The 15,922-nt window shown below is 42.8% G+C and overlaps 1 protein-coding gene and 1 pseudogene across 1 annotated transcript; both read left to right on the plus strand.

Moving 5' to 3' along the window:
* The first annotated feature begins 3,624 nt into the window (after positions 1 to 3,624).
* Positions 3,625 to 7,901, plus strand: MSS51 (MSS51 mitochondrial translational activator). Its single transcript, XM_004383230.3, is given in 8 exon segments — positions 3,625 to 4,527; positions 4,530 to 4,615; positions 4,617 to 4,636; positions 4,930 to 5,085; positions 5,626 to 5,750; positions 5,962 to 6,528; positions 6,845 to 6,938; positions 7,258 to 7,901. Coding segments are annotated over 8 exon segments (1,380 nt in total). The 5' UTR covers positions 3,625 to 4,415; the 3' UTR covers positions 7,478 to 7,901.
* Positions 7,902 to 14,149: 6,248 nt separating this feature from the next.
* On the plus strand, positions 14,150 to 14,659 carry LOC101354102 (60S ribosomal protein L23a pseudogene; annotated as a pseudogene).
* The last annotated feature ends 1,263 nt before the right edge of the window (positions 14,660 to 15,922 follow it).

Here is a 15,922-nt window from a genome sequence, read left to right on the forward strand (position 1 = left end):
TTGCTGGTGAATTAGAGACAGTTAGGTGGGTCTTCCTGGTCTGGAGATGGTGAAAGGATGACTGTGGTTTAGGTATCTTACAGGTGAAACTTGGGGCTTTTGGTGTTAAAGAGGAAGAAAGATGGACACCTAAGTCTGAGAATAGGCTAATATTTTGTTTTGGAATTTGGAGATGAAGAATAAGAAATTTTCTATGGCTGTCTAGTTCATGTGGAAACCCTGGTGGTTAGTGGTTAAGTGCTATGGCTGCTAACCAAAAGGTCGGCAGTTTGAATCCATCAAGTGCTCCTTGGAAATTCTGTGGGGTAATTCTACTGTGTCCTATAGGGTTGCTTTGAGTCGGAATCAACTTGATGGCAACAGATTATCCAGTTCACATCTCCGCTCCTCTCCTCTCCAGTCCCTGGAGTTTTCTTTCTTACATACTGGGAATAAATTAGCCCAAACCACTGGGGATGATCAGAGAAAAGATGAAGTGATTCGCTTGTAGACAGGGTAGACTATGGGCTCTGGAAAGTGCCACAAGCTTACTGGAATTCTTTTCATCCTTTCCCCTTGTGTCCCCTCTGTTTTGTTTGTTTATTCATCTCAGCCCACCCCCCAGATTTGGAGCAGCCTGGGCTTGCAGGAAAGTTAGAACCAGGGGACCTGAACTTAGGCCTGGGGCACAGAACGCAGATGTGAGCCGATGATAATCTATAGATGCAAATGCAAAGACCTGGCTCCTCACTCCTACCTTCTTACCTTCCTGCCAGAAAGCTAGCTCATTTGGGTCATGAATATACTCTAGAGACAAAGGAGACTGACATCAGGGATTTCACCACCACCTCCCCATGCTGTGTGATTCCTTTGACTTCCAGCCAGTTAGACCAACCCCCAGAAAGCCAACAGTTAATCTTCCATTGGAGGAAAAACTGTTCCTTGGAAATGGGGATAAGTGAGGCAATACCTTTCTGACCTTATTTAGCTTCCATTACAGCAGAAAGTCTTATGGTTGAAAATCAGGAAGATATTTATAGTTCCTGGGATTTAAGACCCTAGAATTGTCTCAGATCAAAGATGTGTATCCTCCATACCTGTAAAGAAAAGATAGATCCTTTTCATCAAGGTTGAAGGAGGTGTTATCCTGCCTGAAGGTGGATGGATAAAGCAGATAAATGATTTTTTTCTAGAGCTGTAATAATTCTGGAAACGTGATGAGAATATGTGTTGGTTAAAATTGGGGGAAGAGTCAGATTAGTTCTTGGAAATGGATTCCGAAGGTGAGAGGAGCAATTCCATCCACACTTTAGTAAAGGGACAAGACCCTTAAGCCCTAAAATATAATAATATCTTTAAGTCCTGTTTCTTCATTGGTAGGAATGAAGAGGATATGGTATTCAGAGGAGCTCAGCTGTTTCTATTCTGTGGACTCTGAATCCGTCCATTCACCCTTGGGATGAAGGGAGAGATTAAAAGACTAGAAACATCTGGAAGAGGAGAAAGAAAGTACAAAGTAAAATAAAAATTAGTTCTTCCATTAACCTGAAGGCAGGAGTTTGCAAAGGCCATATTGTAAGATATGCATATGAGCTGGATGATTCTGGGAGTTTGTTTTTTTACCACCTACACCTCAGCTGAATGATGATTCTGTAGTTTTTCTTTATGACCTAGCAGATCTGGTCTAGAAAGATCAAAAGAATATTTTTGTGATAAGACATGATCCCTGATCTGAACTTAAATAGGTACCACATTCACAGTAGAACCAACCACTGTCACCATTTTTATCTTCTCATTTCCCCAGAGACAGTTAATCTGGGGGTTAATACTTTTTTAGCTCCTCAATCTTTATAGATCCTTACTTCCTTCGTCCCTCCCTCCCTCCCCCTCCCCCCTCCCCTCTCCTCCCTCCTTCCTTCCTTCCTTCTTCCTCCCCTCCCTTCCTTTCCTCCCCTCCCCTCTCCCCTTCCCTCTCCCCCTCCTTGCTTTCCTTCCTTTCCCTTTCCTCCCTTCCCCCCCTTCCCTCCCTTCTTCCCTCCTTCCCTCTTCCCTCTTCCCTCCCTTTTCTTCCTCCCACCCTTCCACCCTTATTTAGGTGAAATTCACCTAATGTAAAATTAACCGTTTAAAAGTGAACGTTTCAGTGACATTTAGTATATTCAAATTGTTGTGCAACCAGCACTTCTGTCTAGTTCAGAACATTTTCATCACCCCAAAATAAAACCCTGAACCCATTAAGCAATTACTCACCCCCACCCCCACACCCAGTTCCTGGTAACCACCAATTTGCTTTCTATCTCTAAGGGCTTATCTATTCTAGATGCTTCATATAAATGGAATCATACAATTTGTGACTTTTTGTGCTTTTTCACTTAGCATAATGTTTTGAAGTTTATTCACATTGTAGCATGTATCAGTACTTCATTCCTGTTTATGGCTGAATAATATACTGTTATATGGATATACCACAAGTTGTTTATTTATTTATCCCCTGATGGACATTTGGGCTGTTTCTATCTTTTAACTATTGTAAATAGTGCTGCTGTAAACATGCATGTGTATGTATTTGTTTGAGTACCTGTTTTCACTTTTTTTGGGTACATACTTAGGAGAAGGTTGCTGGATTGTGTAGTAATTCTATATTTAACTTTTTAAGGAACCGTCAAACTGGCTGCACCATTTTACTTTTCAGCCAGCAATGTACAAGTGTTCCAATTTCTCCACGTCCTCACCAACACTTATTTTCCATTTTCTCATTACATCTTGCATGCTGTGTTGCTTCACCTTTTGTCTCCTTTTTTGCAGTCCATCCCATCTCCAACTCATTGTACATATTGCTAATAGATAACTTTTTCAAAAACCCTTCTAATTATATTGCTTTCAGCTCAGAAATCTGAATTAGAGTCCTTTTGTAAATTACTGAAGAAAGTCTAAACTCCTTAACATTGCATTTGATCTTAATCTATCTTGTTAACTTATATCCCACCATATCTTTGATGCCTTCTTTAGATTTAACAAAGGAGCCCTGGTGGTGCAGTGGTTAACCACTCAGCTGCTAACTGAAAGGTCAGTGTTTGAACATACCTCCGGAGAAAGATGTGGCCATCTGCTTCCATAAAGATTACAGCCTTGGAAACGCTATGGGCCAGTTCTACTCTGTCCTACAGGGTTGCTGTAAGTCAGAATCGAATCAGTGGCAATGGGGTATGGATTAGATTTAACAGTCGAACTCAGACATTCTATTTCATTCCTTTCCAGAATGTTCCCAGCTACTTTTCTATGCTCACACTCTTCCCTCTGCTTGGAATTCTTTTGTCCTCCATCTCCATGTATTTACATTATTCCTATCTTTTAAGGTCCATTCTGGATGCCACCTCCTTCATGAAGTCTTCCTTTAGCTCACTAACTAAAGATAAACTTGTCTTCTGACCTCCCATGAGTTGCTTTAATTTCACTTTTCTTATAGGATTTACATACTGCCTTATTGTTTACATCTAATCCCCCCTACAAGACATTTATATGATATTTTTTTCATATATTTGTTTCCATATAGTATTTTGCAAATAATTTATCAATAAATATTTATTGAATGCATAAGTTTTTTTTTTTTTTTCTTTCCGCAACTGGCCCCTTTTGTCTGCTCAGCCCTTGTGGAAGGATGGGAGGAGGGAACAGGGAAGGAGACATCACAAAGTCCCAGCTACGTAGGTGGTGGGTGTAGGCTGTTCTGTTTCAAAACTTGCCTTTTAGGAAATTTTTTTCTTTAATTTGCCTAACCTGCTTTCACTACACAAGTTTTATTATTGTGGTGCTCATTTGTATTGCATTTAATTTCTACTTGCTTATAAATGTGATGGTAGGTCTTTTAAAATGCATATTTTGTTTCCTGAAGTAGATTAGACTGGCTAATTCCCCAGTTATATTGTAGTTTTAAACAACATTTTCTGTTGTTTTTCTTCTAAGTTGATTTTTAAAATACACTAATAATATGTGAATATAGTCTTATAAAAAAGTCAGACATTACAGGTAAGTCTGAAGTTCCCATTTATCAACCTAGCTCCCATCCCAGTGCCTTTTCCCGTCCTCAGAGTTAATCACTGTTATCAGTTTTAAATAAGCCCTGCCAGACCTTTTTCTATGCATTTACAACATACATAATTACGTTTTATATATATAACTTTATATGTGACACACATATATGTAAAAATTATATGTAATTATTTCCCCTCTATTTTTCACAACTGCCTGTGGTAGTCAGTAATCAATAGATATTAAATAAATATTACAGATAGCTGAGAAGGGCCTGAACCTGAGAGACTAGAATGAGAAGTGAAAGGTCAGTTCTAACATATGAACACACATTATATGTGTCCAGCTTGCAAAACTCCATTCCATATTTGTTCTACATATAGTCCCCAGATACCAGTGGACAGGCCATGGCTCCATGGTCCCAGCAACAAAAGCACAAGAAACCCCCCTCATCGGTGGCTCCCATGGTTGTGACCCCACCCAAGGCTGTGACCCCTGTGCCTCTGACCCTCTCAAAACCTGCCCTAGCATTGATGCATTTGGCTTCGTCTCTTTGGAGAATAATGTTCCTGGCCTATCCCAGCTGATCCTGCAAAAGCTGAACATGAAAAAGCTATGAAGACTACAAGTGAGTGTCCAGCTCTGTGGGAGAGGGATGTGTTATCTCTAATAGAAGTAATTTCAGAAGGTAGAGAGGGAGTATAATTTGGGGAATACAGGGTATTTGCAATGAGGATTTTTCTCATTCTTGACTCTTGCCAGTTTTATTGCTATAAAGGAAATATAATTTGCTTAAATGAAGAGTAATGATGGGATTAGGGAACATGGGAGTAGGGAGTGTGTAGGAGAGGTGGGGGACATGAGAGATTTTGTAGACATTCTTTTCCCTATTTCCACTCCTCCTCCATGCTGTCTCTGCAGGTTGGTGATAGATGGGGGTACCCCTATATCAGGCTTTGGATTTCGATGTCTTCAAGAAATGTTTCAGAGGATGGAGGACACATTTCGATTCTGTGCTCAATGTAGAGCACTCCCTAGTGGCCTTTCAGACTCCAGGGTCCTCAGATACTGCAAGAGGTGACTTGTGAAGATAATGGGGGGACATCCAGAAATAACCCTATTCTGAAACTGCATTCCTAGAGGAAAGCTCTGAGAGATTTCAGAGTAACTTAGGGCCCATTCTCATTTTGTATGATCCAGGCCACAGAGATTAGAACAGGGATGGGCTCCTGCCTATTTTTAGTAGTATGCGAGAGGCTGAGACAGAGAATCCTCTTTACCTCCTTTCTCTTGAGTACCCAGGGGGTAAGATGAGGGTCCTGAGGAGGATGAGGGTCAAGAGTCGTACCTGTGATGGGAGGGCAGCCACAAACTCCCAGTGTTTTTTTTCTGTTAACAGATGTGAATGGTGAGTTGTTCCAGACAGAGACTGATGTGTCACTCTGACCTAAGAAAATAATTATATTCCCAATAGCTCCTGCCTTCCCCCCCACCCAAAAAAAAAAAAAACCATGGGCCCCAAATTTGGTATATCATGTCACTCCTCTCCCCACTTACCCAGTGATCTTTCTTCCTAGGTGCAGGAATATCATCTATTTCTGTGGCTCATCCTCTTAGTTGCAGAAATGTCTATTACTGTGGTCCAGAATGCCAGAGGTTAGACTGGCCAGCACACAAGAGGGTCTGTCAAGTGCTGCGTCTTGTAGCTGTGGACCGTCTCATGGAATGGCTTCTGGTTACAGGTGGAATGGTGGTCCTAGGGAACACTGCCATAGTGGTCAAAGTTGGACAAAGATATGAAAGCATGTTATGAGGAACTGGGGAAGGGAACTAGGGCATCCCTAGTTACAGGTTGGGGGAGTGAATATGGAGGAACTATTGAACATTAGTGAGGAGGGAATTTGGAAATCAGAGAAGGATTAGGTCACGTCTCTTATTCCTTCTTTCCTGCAGGTGATTTTGTCCTACTCTCAGGACCCTGGCCATGGCCGGCTGAAGTTGTACAGGGCTGGTACACCTGGTTTTCTATGTGGAGGTTACATCTAAATTCTACACTGGATGCTGTGCTAGGTAGTCATGCCATGACCACCCTGTGGGCCAGTGTAAGATGACCAAGGCCAGGCTCAGATGTTCTGCGGGACTCTTTGAAATGGCTGCAGACAGATACCTTGTCACAACCCTTGACTCTGGGCTTAGGGCTTCGGGCCTTGGGGACAGATGTCGGGAAGGCTGGCGGATGCACAGTGAATGTGGTTGGTGCTTCCCATGTGGAGACATTCCTCACTCGCCCTGGGGACTATGATGAGCTTAACTACATGTTTCCTGGACACCTTGGCCTCCGTGTGATCATGATTGGTGTATATGTGGCTACTGACTTTTCACAGAGCACCTCAACTTCACTCCTGGAACCTGGCACATTTCAGCTTAGCAGCCAAAGAGGTCTCTATCATGGCTTCTGGGAGGAGCAGGTAGAGACTGGGCAGATAGCCCATCAAGATTTGGTGGTAGGATTCCATCCAGGTAAGAGTCATGGGTTTAGGGGATTATTGTGTGGCTCCCCTGGGAATCCTGACCTTGTATCTTCTGTCTTTGGAACTCCATTAATTTGGTCTAGTTAAATTCAACAGGATGATGACCTTGGTTGATCATTAGCCATATGTGCTACACCTGTGTGCATAATGCTCTGTTGAAGAGCCTGGGGTGGGTGATGGTGGTAATGATGAGTACTGGGGGTGAGCAAAGTGAGGGATAGGGTAGACACAGTCAAGAAGTATCTTGCTTAGGGTCTACCTCAAACTTTCCCCTCCCTATTCCCATTTCTACTTTTGTTTCATAGGTTTCCATTCCTCTCCAGACTTGATGGAGGCTTGGCTGCCCACCCTGCTGCTGCTTCGTGATTATAAGATCCCCACACTGATGACCATTTACAGGTTTTGACCTCTTCCCATTTGTGATACCTCCCAGACTCACTCACACCTCCCTTTATATAGATGAGTATATTTCTCTCCACCTTGCTCATCTTCTGCCTTCTGGTGAGAATTCTCATTCCCACTTGGCTTTCTCTTCCTCCTGGAACAAAGTCCAGTTAATAGGGAATTTAGTTAAACACTTGAGAGGGAGAGATAGCCCTACCTAGTCTAGCCTTAGATGACTCTTGGGATTGATGAGTCTAGAAATGTCAGGCTCTTGAGCAATTTTTCCCCTCTCTCTCATAATCATTAGAGCAATTTTTCTTATATCTCTCCATAGCCATCAGGAGTTGACAGCCTCTTTGCAGATTCTGGTGGACCTGGATACACACATCACTGCCTATGGAGCTAACCCTTCCACATCCCTCAAACCCAAACAGGTCTATTCCAACCCCAACAAGCAGCCAGTATACTGCAATGCCTACTATATCATGTTTCTTGGAAGCTCCTGCCAGCTGGATAAGAGACAACTGGAAGAGAAAGTGGATGGCAGGGTTTAAATAGCTGAGCCAAATACTGACTGGTTGCCTGGAAAGCTGGGAGGTTGTGATGAAATTACTCTTCTAATGTCAGATTGTTGCCAACTTTGAAACCCACTATATCCTCAATCTCATTCGTTGTCCAGGTAAAGATTCTAAGCTGAATGACAGCTCCTATGATGTGACTTATTGCTAAGAGGTTAAACCACAGTAGCTTCTAGGGACACCAGTCTTGGTTTAATGGGTGACAAGGGGCCCTGGTATCTGTCTTTCCAAAGACCGTGTTCCTAACAGTTTCCTTTGTGAGAAAGTCGTAATTCTTTTTTTTTTTTTTTGAAAGTCGTAATTCTTGACTTGAACCAGATGGCAGTATCTTCTACTAGAGAAGAAGAGTGAGAAGATAACTACCTTATTCTGGAAAGAAAAAAAACTTATCCAGCAATTTTCGATAAAGAATGGAAAGGTGTCAGTGACTTGAAATGGTACAAGAATGGACAAGTCAGAGAATGGGTTGGGAGCATGGAGTTGGTTGTGAAGACTGGTAGTTTTATTTCCTGGCTTTTTCAAGAGAAATAGCTCATTTTCCCATTTTCTCTTGGGGATTTCTGTTCCTAGAACAGCTTTTGGTCCCAGTGTTATAATTAGACATCCTGGGATATATCAGACTTAACCTGAATTTATTGGCATTATTTGTTACCACCTGGTCTATACATAATCAACTCAGTTTGGACCTTCTTAAACTACTTGTTTTATCTTACTTTGTAAACACTGGCAAGTATTACTTATCTGTACATAACACCTCAGCATTGCCAAGGGAGTGATTAGCATCAGCTTTCTGTCTGGGCTTGCCACTCTACCACACCTGTGTCATGGATTGAACTGTGTCCCCCAAAAAATGTGTGTAGCAACTTGGCTAGGTCATGATTCCTAGTATTGTATGATTGTGTTATCTGATGTGATGTCCTTATGTGTTGTAGACTCTACCACTATGATGAGATTATATGTGATCTCCTCATGTGTTGTAAATTCTGTCACTGTGATGAGGTTATACTGATGAGGTTGACAAGATCAGTGTCTTAATGCAATCTCTTTTGAGATATAAAAGAGAGAAGCGAGCAGAGACACATGGGAACCTCATACCACCAAGAAAGCAGTGCTGGGAACAGAGCGCATCCTTTGGACCTGAGGTTCCTGCGCAGAGAAGCTCCCAGACCAGAGGAAGACTGATGACATGGACTTTCCTCTAGAGCCAATGGAGAAAGTGTTCCCCTGGAGCTGATGCCCTGAATTTGGACTTGTAGCCTACTGGACTGTGAGAGAATAAATTTCTCTTTGTTAAAACCATCCAATTGTGATTTCTCTGTTAGAGCAGCACTAGATGACTGAAACACCTTGTTTCGTGATACCTTTCTCTTTTCACACTCTGAGGATTAGGACATTCTCTAGGTACTCATTCCAACAATCTTCCCATGACTTCCCCACCCCAATAGACACATACACACTCTTATTGCCCACTCTAATAGGGGTAATGCTAGAATTCATTTATTCATTTAAAACATTTAGTACCTGTCATGTGAAAGATACTGTATAGGGGCTTTTGGGAGATACAAAGTGAATGAGACACAATCCTTATTCTTAACCTAGGAAGCAAAATAATAATAGATATACAAAGATAACTTTATCACAGGGTGTAATGAACCCTGGTGGCACAGTGGTTAAGTAGTTGGCTGCTAACCAAAAGGTTGGCAGTTCGAACCCACCAGCTGCCTCGCAGGAGAAAGAGGTGGCAGTCTGCTCTTATAAAGATTACAGCCTTGGAAACCCTGGGAGGCTTTTCTACTCTATCGTGTAGGGTCTCTATGAGTCAGGATCGACTGACTTGACAGCAATGTAGAATAAGAACTGTGAGAGAGGCTTGCTATGCTAAGAAAATAGAGTGAAAGAGCTATCACTTTGCTGAGTTATAGTGAAGGTTTTGTGAATTAGAATTTTATTAAACAGTTTTGTGAATTAGACTTTTATTAAACAGGGCAGGGCATTACAACTGGATAGAACAACAAGAGCAGAAATTCAGAGGCGGAAACGCCATATTTTGGGGTACTGTCTCAGGCTGGGTTCTCGATAGGAGCAAAACCAGTGAAGCGTATAGAGAGATTTATTTCAAGGAAATGGTTCATGAAGTTGTGGAGGCTGGCAAGTCCCAAATCTGTGGGTCAGGCATCAGGCTGGAGGCTTCTCCTAACTCGTGGTTGCAGGGGCTGACGAACCCAAAATCGGGTCAGACGATAGCTGCTGGCTCACAGGTCTGCAGGAGCTGGTAAATCCCAAAATCCGCAGGTGAGACAGCAGGCTACTGGCTTCACATTCCAAGGACCAGATGGTAGTTTTGGCAGAAGCATTGAGTGCGGGGATGGCATATCCAAATCCAGAGTAAGTGTCTATCCCAGTAAGAACAAAATACTGCCCTTTCCATGAAGAAATGGTCCAATGTCATCAGCCTGCCACCAGGTTACTAGCTGATCGCCCCTAGAAATGGTGCCATATCAGGGACTCAGTGTTGGTCTTGCTGCTGACAGATTGGGCACTCAGCAGTGGCGGTAGCCATGTTGGCTTTGGTGAGTGGAAGTCCATGTTGCTGAGCCCATGCATAACCTCCATCCCTGCCACTATGGCCACTTTGTTCATGAGCCTATTGGGCAATGACAGGAGTGGCTGGGGAAAAAGGCTGACCGATATCCATAGAACGCATCATCCTATCTACTTAATTGTTAAAATTCTCCACTGCTGAGGTCGTCCTTTGGTGAGCATTCACATGAAACACAAATATCTTCATTTCTTTGGTCCCCATTCAGAGAGGTCTACCCACATGCCTCTTCCCCATACCTCTTTGTCACCAGTTTTCCAATCATGTTCCTTCCAAGACCCTGACCATCCAGCCAAACCATTGGCCACAGCCCATGAATCAGTATACATTTACATATCTGGCCATTTCTCCTTCTAAGCAAAGTGAACAACTAGGTGCACTGCTCGAAGTTCTACCCATTGGGAGAATTTCTGGGAGGTCCCAGAAAGGGGCTGTAGTGCTGCCGCTGTCCACTTTTGAGTGATGCCTGCAGAACCATTTGTAAACCAGGCACGAGTTTTCTCTTCCTCAGTCAGCTGATTGAAAGGAACTCTCATAAGGCCATAGGTGCAGACTGGGAGGTGGAAGGTAATGTGACAGGAGTGGAGACCATGGGCATTTGGGCCACTTCCTCATGCAACCTACTATGCCTTCAGGTCCTGCTCAGGCCTGATCTTGTATATACCATTTCCATTTAATGATGGAGTGCTGCTGTGCATATCCGACTTTATAGCTATGTGGATCGGACAACACCTAGTTCATGATGGGCAGCTAAGGCTGCATGGTGACTTGATGGCCCATGGTTAAGCGTTCAGTCTCTACTAAGGCCTAGTAACAAGCCAAAAGCTGTTACCCAAAAGGAGAGTAATTATCTGCAGAGGAAACTAGTTATGACAGGGCTTAGCTACAAAATCCTAAGGGTCTGCCCTGTAATTAACCAATAGGGGCCTTCCAAAGACTCCAAAGAGCATTTCTACCTGCCACTGCCACTTGAAGCACCATTGGATCAGCCAGATCATATGGCCCAAGGGGCAGAGCAGTTTGCATGGCAGCCTGAATGTGTTGCAGAGCCTTCTTTTGGTGTGGGTCCCACTCAAAACTAGCAGCTTTTAAAGTCACTTGATAAATAGGCCAGAGTAGCATGCTCAAATGAGGGATATGTTGCCTCCAAAATCCAAAGAGACCTACGAGGCATTGTGCCTCCTTTTTAATTGTAGGAGGGGCCAGATGTAGCAACTTACATCTTTCACTTTAGAAGGAATATCTCAACATGCACCACACCACTGGACTCCTAAAAATTTCACTGTAGTAGAAGGTGCCTGAATTTTTGTGGGATAAATTTCCCACCCTCTAGCACGAAAATGTCTTATGAATAAGTCTGGAGTCATTGATACTTCTTCCTTACTAGGTCCAATCAGCAAAATGTCATCAATGTAATGGACCAGTGTGACATCTTATGAAAGGGAAAGGTGATCAAGTTCCCTACAGACTAAATTATGACATAGAGCTGCAAAGTTGATATAACCCTAATGTAGGACAGTGAAGGTGTATTGCTGGCCTTGCCAACTGAAGGCAGACTGCTGGTGGTGTTTTGAAACCAGAATCAAGAAAAAGGCTTTGGCCAGGTCTGTAGCTGCATACCAGGTAGCAGGAGGTGTACTAATTAGCTCAAGCAATGAAACCACATCTGGAACAGCAGCTGCAATTGGAGTCACCATCTGGTTAAGTTTATGATAATCCACTGTCATTCTCCAAGATCAGTCTGTTTTTGCACAGGCCAGATAGGCGAGTTGAATGGGGATGTGGTGGAAATCACCACCCCTCCATCTTTCAAGTCCTTGATGGTACCACTGTCTTTGCAATCCCTCCAAGAATGCTGTATTGCTTTTGGTCTACTATTTTCCTAGGTAGGGGGCAGTTCTAATGGTTTCCACTTGGCTTTTCCTACCATTGTAATCCTTATTCCACATGTCAGGGATCCAGTTTGGGAGTTCTTCCAGTTGCTGATTATGCTATTCCTATTAGGCATTCTGGAATTGGGGAAATCACTACAGGATGGGTTCAGGGACCCATTGTGAGATGGACCTGAGATGAGACTCTGTTAATAACCTGACCTCCATATACCCCTACTCTGACTGGTAGGCCGCAGTGACATTTTGGGTCTCCTGGAATTAGTGTCAGTTCAGAGCCCATTTCCAGTAATCCTTGAAACGTCTGATTATTTCCTTTTCCCTAGTAAATAGTCACTCTCATAAAAAGCTGTAGATCCCTTTGAGGAAGGCTGGGAGAAAGATTAATGGTACAAATTTTGGCAGTGCAGTGGTGTTCTGTCTCAAGAGGACATGGCCTCCCCTTCATTCAAGGGGTTGTGGGTATGTAAACTGGCTCAAGTCTGGGAATTGATCAAGGGGCCATGACTTTCTGTTCTGGCAATTCAAATTAGACTGCCATTCACCTGACCTAGAATCATTCCGCTTGTACAGATCAAGTGAATATTTAGTAGATTTCCCATCTATTTTACTGCTAGGGACACCAATGCCGTAAGTCCATATGAGTCAGACTATTCTGATTACTGCTTTGACTCTGCTGTCCATTACGGTAACCATGCCTACTTTGTCTTTATCGATTAAGTGCTGCCACTTGGCCCTTACCACCATGGGGTCCAATCAGCCTCACTGTAGTTAGATGTCTTAATTCTTTTAGAGCAGTTCCCACTGTCAAATCTGACTTATATAAAATAGCAATCACAGCAGTCTTCAAGGATGCTGTGGCTCCCTACACGAATGTGTTCCTCACCGTTGTGGTAAAAGGTGTATCCTCTGGGCACTCTATGTGTGGGTCTGTGGGTCCAACCTGCTAAATCCACTCTAACATGCCAGTTTACCTAAGCCTATGGATACCTTCTTCTACAGTATACCAAGGCAGGTCTGGCATTTCAACTCGATTTAGTGTAGGCCACTGCTCAAACCATGCTTCAGTGAACCAACCAAATAAACTATTAGATGCTTCTCTAACCTCTTGAGCTGAAATATTGAATGAAGAATCTGTGCTTAGTGGGCCCATATCAATAAAGTCAGACTGATCCAACTTTGTTCCTTGCACTATCATTCACAACCTTAATAGCCATTCCCACACTTATTCCCCAGGTTTCCATTTCTATATATTAGAAAAATCATGCATTTCTTTTGGAATGTAGCATACCTCCTCCTGGGTCACACTTTGTACTTCACCTCTTGGGGCTCACTGGGACTTAAGTCTAGTTATAGGTCTAGAAGCAAAAATGGGTGGTGGAGGTGGGTCCTGGAGTCATTCAGCATGTCTTGTAAGGCATCTGCCTCAGATGATACCCCAGGTGACATCTCAGAAAAAGACTGTTCAGGCACAGCTGGGTTAATCTCATCAGATGAGGGTGGAAGGGATAATAGTTTTACTGGTGAGGGTGGCTTAGCAGACAAAGATGGAGTAATCTCTTCAGATGGGAGTAAGAAGGCAGGTTCTGTTGGTAGGAGTGATTCAATGGAATTTAGGGGCTCAGTGTCTCCAGCTTCCTAATTATCTGTCTATATGTCTCCATCCCAAGTTTCAGGATCCCATTTCTTCCCAGTCAATGCCAAAGCAAGGACTTTAACTTCACACACCATTTGAGGTTGGGAATTGGCATTGTAATTCAGCCACTCTTATAATAAGACTCTGGGTTTGGTTTTCAGCAATATAAGTTCTTTTACTACAAGAAATAAGACTTTCAAGGTGTAAGTGGCAACTTTCAGGTATTGTATGCAGCACTTGAGCTGTGACTCTGAAGCTTTGAGCTCATCCCTTTGTTTCACCACTTTGTCTAGTGAAAATAGGACCAACCAACCAGCTTCCTTATACTTCTCATTTTGATAAAATCGTAGAAAAGTATCAAATATGTAATCACCCACAGTCTTGTCTCTCACAAATATTTGATCCATTGGTAGTGATATTTTGCATATTTCTGTTGCCACCTTATGCTAAGACATGTGCCCTCTTTATTACTGGAGGCAGAGTCATCAGTTCCTGTAAGACTTGGTAGAGCCTTTTTTACGAAGATGGTGCCGAAAGTGAAGAAGGAAGCCCCTGCCCCTTCCAAAACTGAAGCCAAAGCAAAGGCGTTGAAGGCCAAGAAGGCAGTGTTGAAAGGCATCCACAGCCACAAAAAAAAAGAAGATCTACACTTCACCCACCTTCCAGTGACCCAAAACACTGAAGCTGTGAAGGCAGCCCAAATATCCTTGGAAGAGCGCCCCCAGGAGAAACAAGCTTGACCACTATGCCATCATCAAGTTCCCTCTGACCACTGAGTCAGCCATGAAGAAGACAGAAGATAACAACTCACTTGTGTTCATTGTGGATGTCAAGGCCATCAAGCACCAGATCAAACAGGCTGTGAAGAAACTCTATGACATAGTCATCACCAAGGTCAACACCTTGATCAGACCTGCTGGAGAGAAGAAGGCATATGCTTGACTGGCTCCTGACTATGATGCTGTGGATGTTACCAACAAAATTGGGATCATCTAAACTGAGTCCAGCTGGCTAATTCTAAATATAAATTTTTTCACCACAAAAAAAAAAAGACTAGCTCTACTAGAGAATCAATTCAGAAAACTCATCCTTACCATTTTGTTCCTTTAGAACCACTCTCAGCAGTACCAAATGTCTTAGGCTGGGTTCTCTAGAGGGGCAAAATCAGTGAAACATATATATATATAAACATATATATAGAGAGATTTATTTCAAAGAAATGGCTCATGGAGTTGTGAAGGCTGGCAAGTCCCAAATCCGTGAGTAAGGTGTCAGACTGGAGGCTTCTCCTGACTTATGTGGTTGCAGGGGCTGGCGAACCCAAAATTGGCAGGTCAGACAGCAGGCTGCTGGCTCATGTCCCAAGAACCAGAGGGCAGAGAATGACGAGTTGGATGCAGGATTGAGAGTGTGTGAGCTTTGCCAGAACATCCATATATATTGGATGCAGGCCACACCCCAAAGAAACTCCCCTTTCAACTGATTGGCTGCTCACATCAGATCACAAAGTGAAGGATGATTACATAATATCTGCCTAACCACTGAGAATGATGGTCTAGTCAAATTGACACATAACTATCACAGGTACATTGGGGGATTAGTATCAATTAATCCTGGAGGGTAGATTAGAACCAGATTACAGAGAGAGCATAGTTTACTGGTCAGAGCATGGGCTTTGGCATTATGTGGATCTAAGTATGAATCCTGGGCAACCAGCAAATATTTTTGTGCTCCTGGGAAAGTTAATTTTTTCCTAAGCCTTAGTTTTCTCATCTGTAAATGAGAATAATACCTAATACCCAGAGTTACATTAAGAGTTAAATGATTTTTCCCTAAGATCAGGAATCAGACAAGGATACCCCCTTTCACCACTGAAATTCAACATTATACTGGAACTTCTAGCCAGTGCAGTTAGGCAAGAAAACAATATAAAAGGCATCCTAAATGGGAAGAAAGAAGTAAAACTATTCACAGATGACATGTTTCTATATATAGAAAATCCCAAAGAATCCACAAGAAAGCTACTAGAGCTAATGTATGTATTTGGCAAGGTTGCAGGGTACAAAATCAACACACAAAAATCAGTTGAGTTTCTATACACCAGCATGAACAGTCTGAAAAAGAAATTTATATTTTATTAAAAATTTATATTTTAGACTTCCGGCAAGATGGCGCTCTAGGCAGAAACACCACGCTGTCCCTCCACAATAAAGATCCAAAAAACTAAGCCAAACAGAGAATCAACAATCCTGAAACCCTAGAACATCAAATGAAGAGATAAAGAACTCAGCCGAACA

The sequence above is a fragment of the Trichechus manatus genome, unplaced genomic scaffold (genome assembly GCF_000243295.1).
Source record: "Trichechus manatus latirostris isolate Lorelei unplaced genomic scaffold, TriManLat1.0 scaffold00106, whole genome shotgun sequence".
NCBI classification, from domain to species: domain Eukaryota; kingdom Metazoa; phylum Chordata; class Mammalia; order Sirenia; family Trichechidae; genus Trichechus; species Trichechus manatus.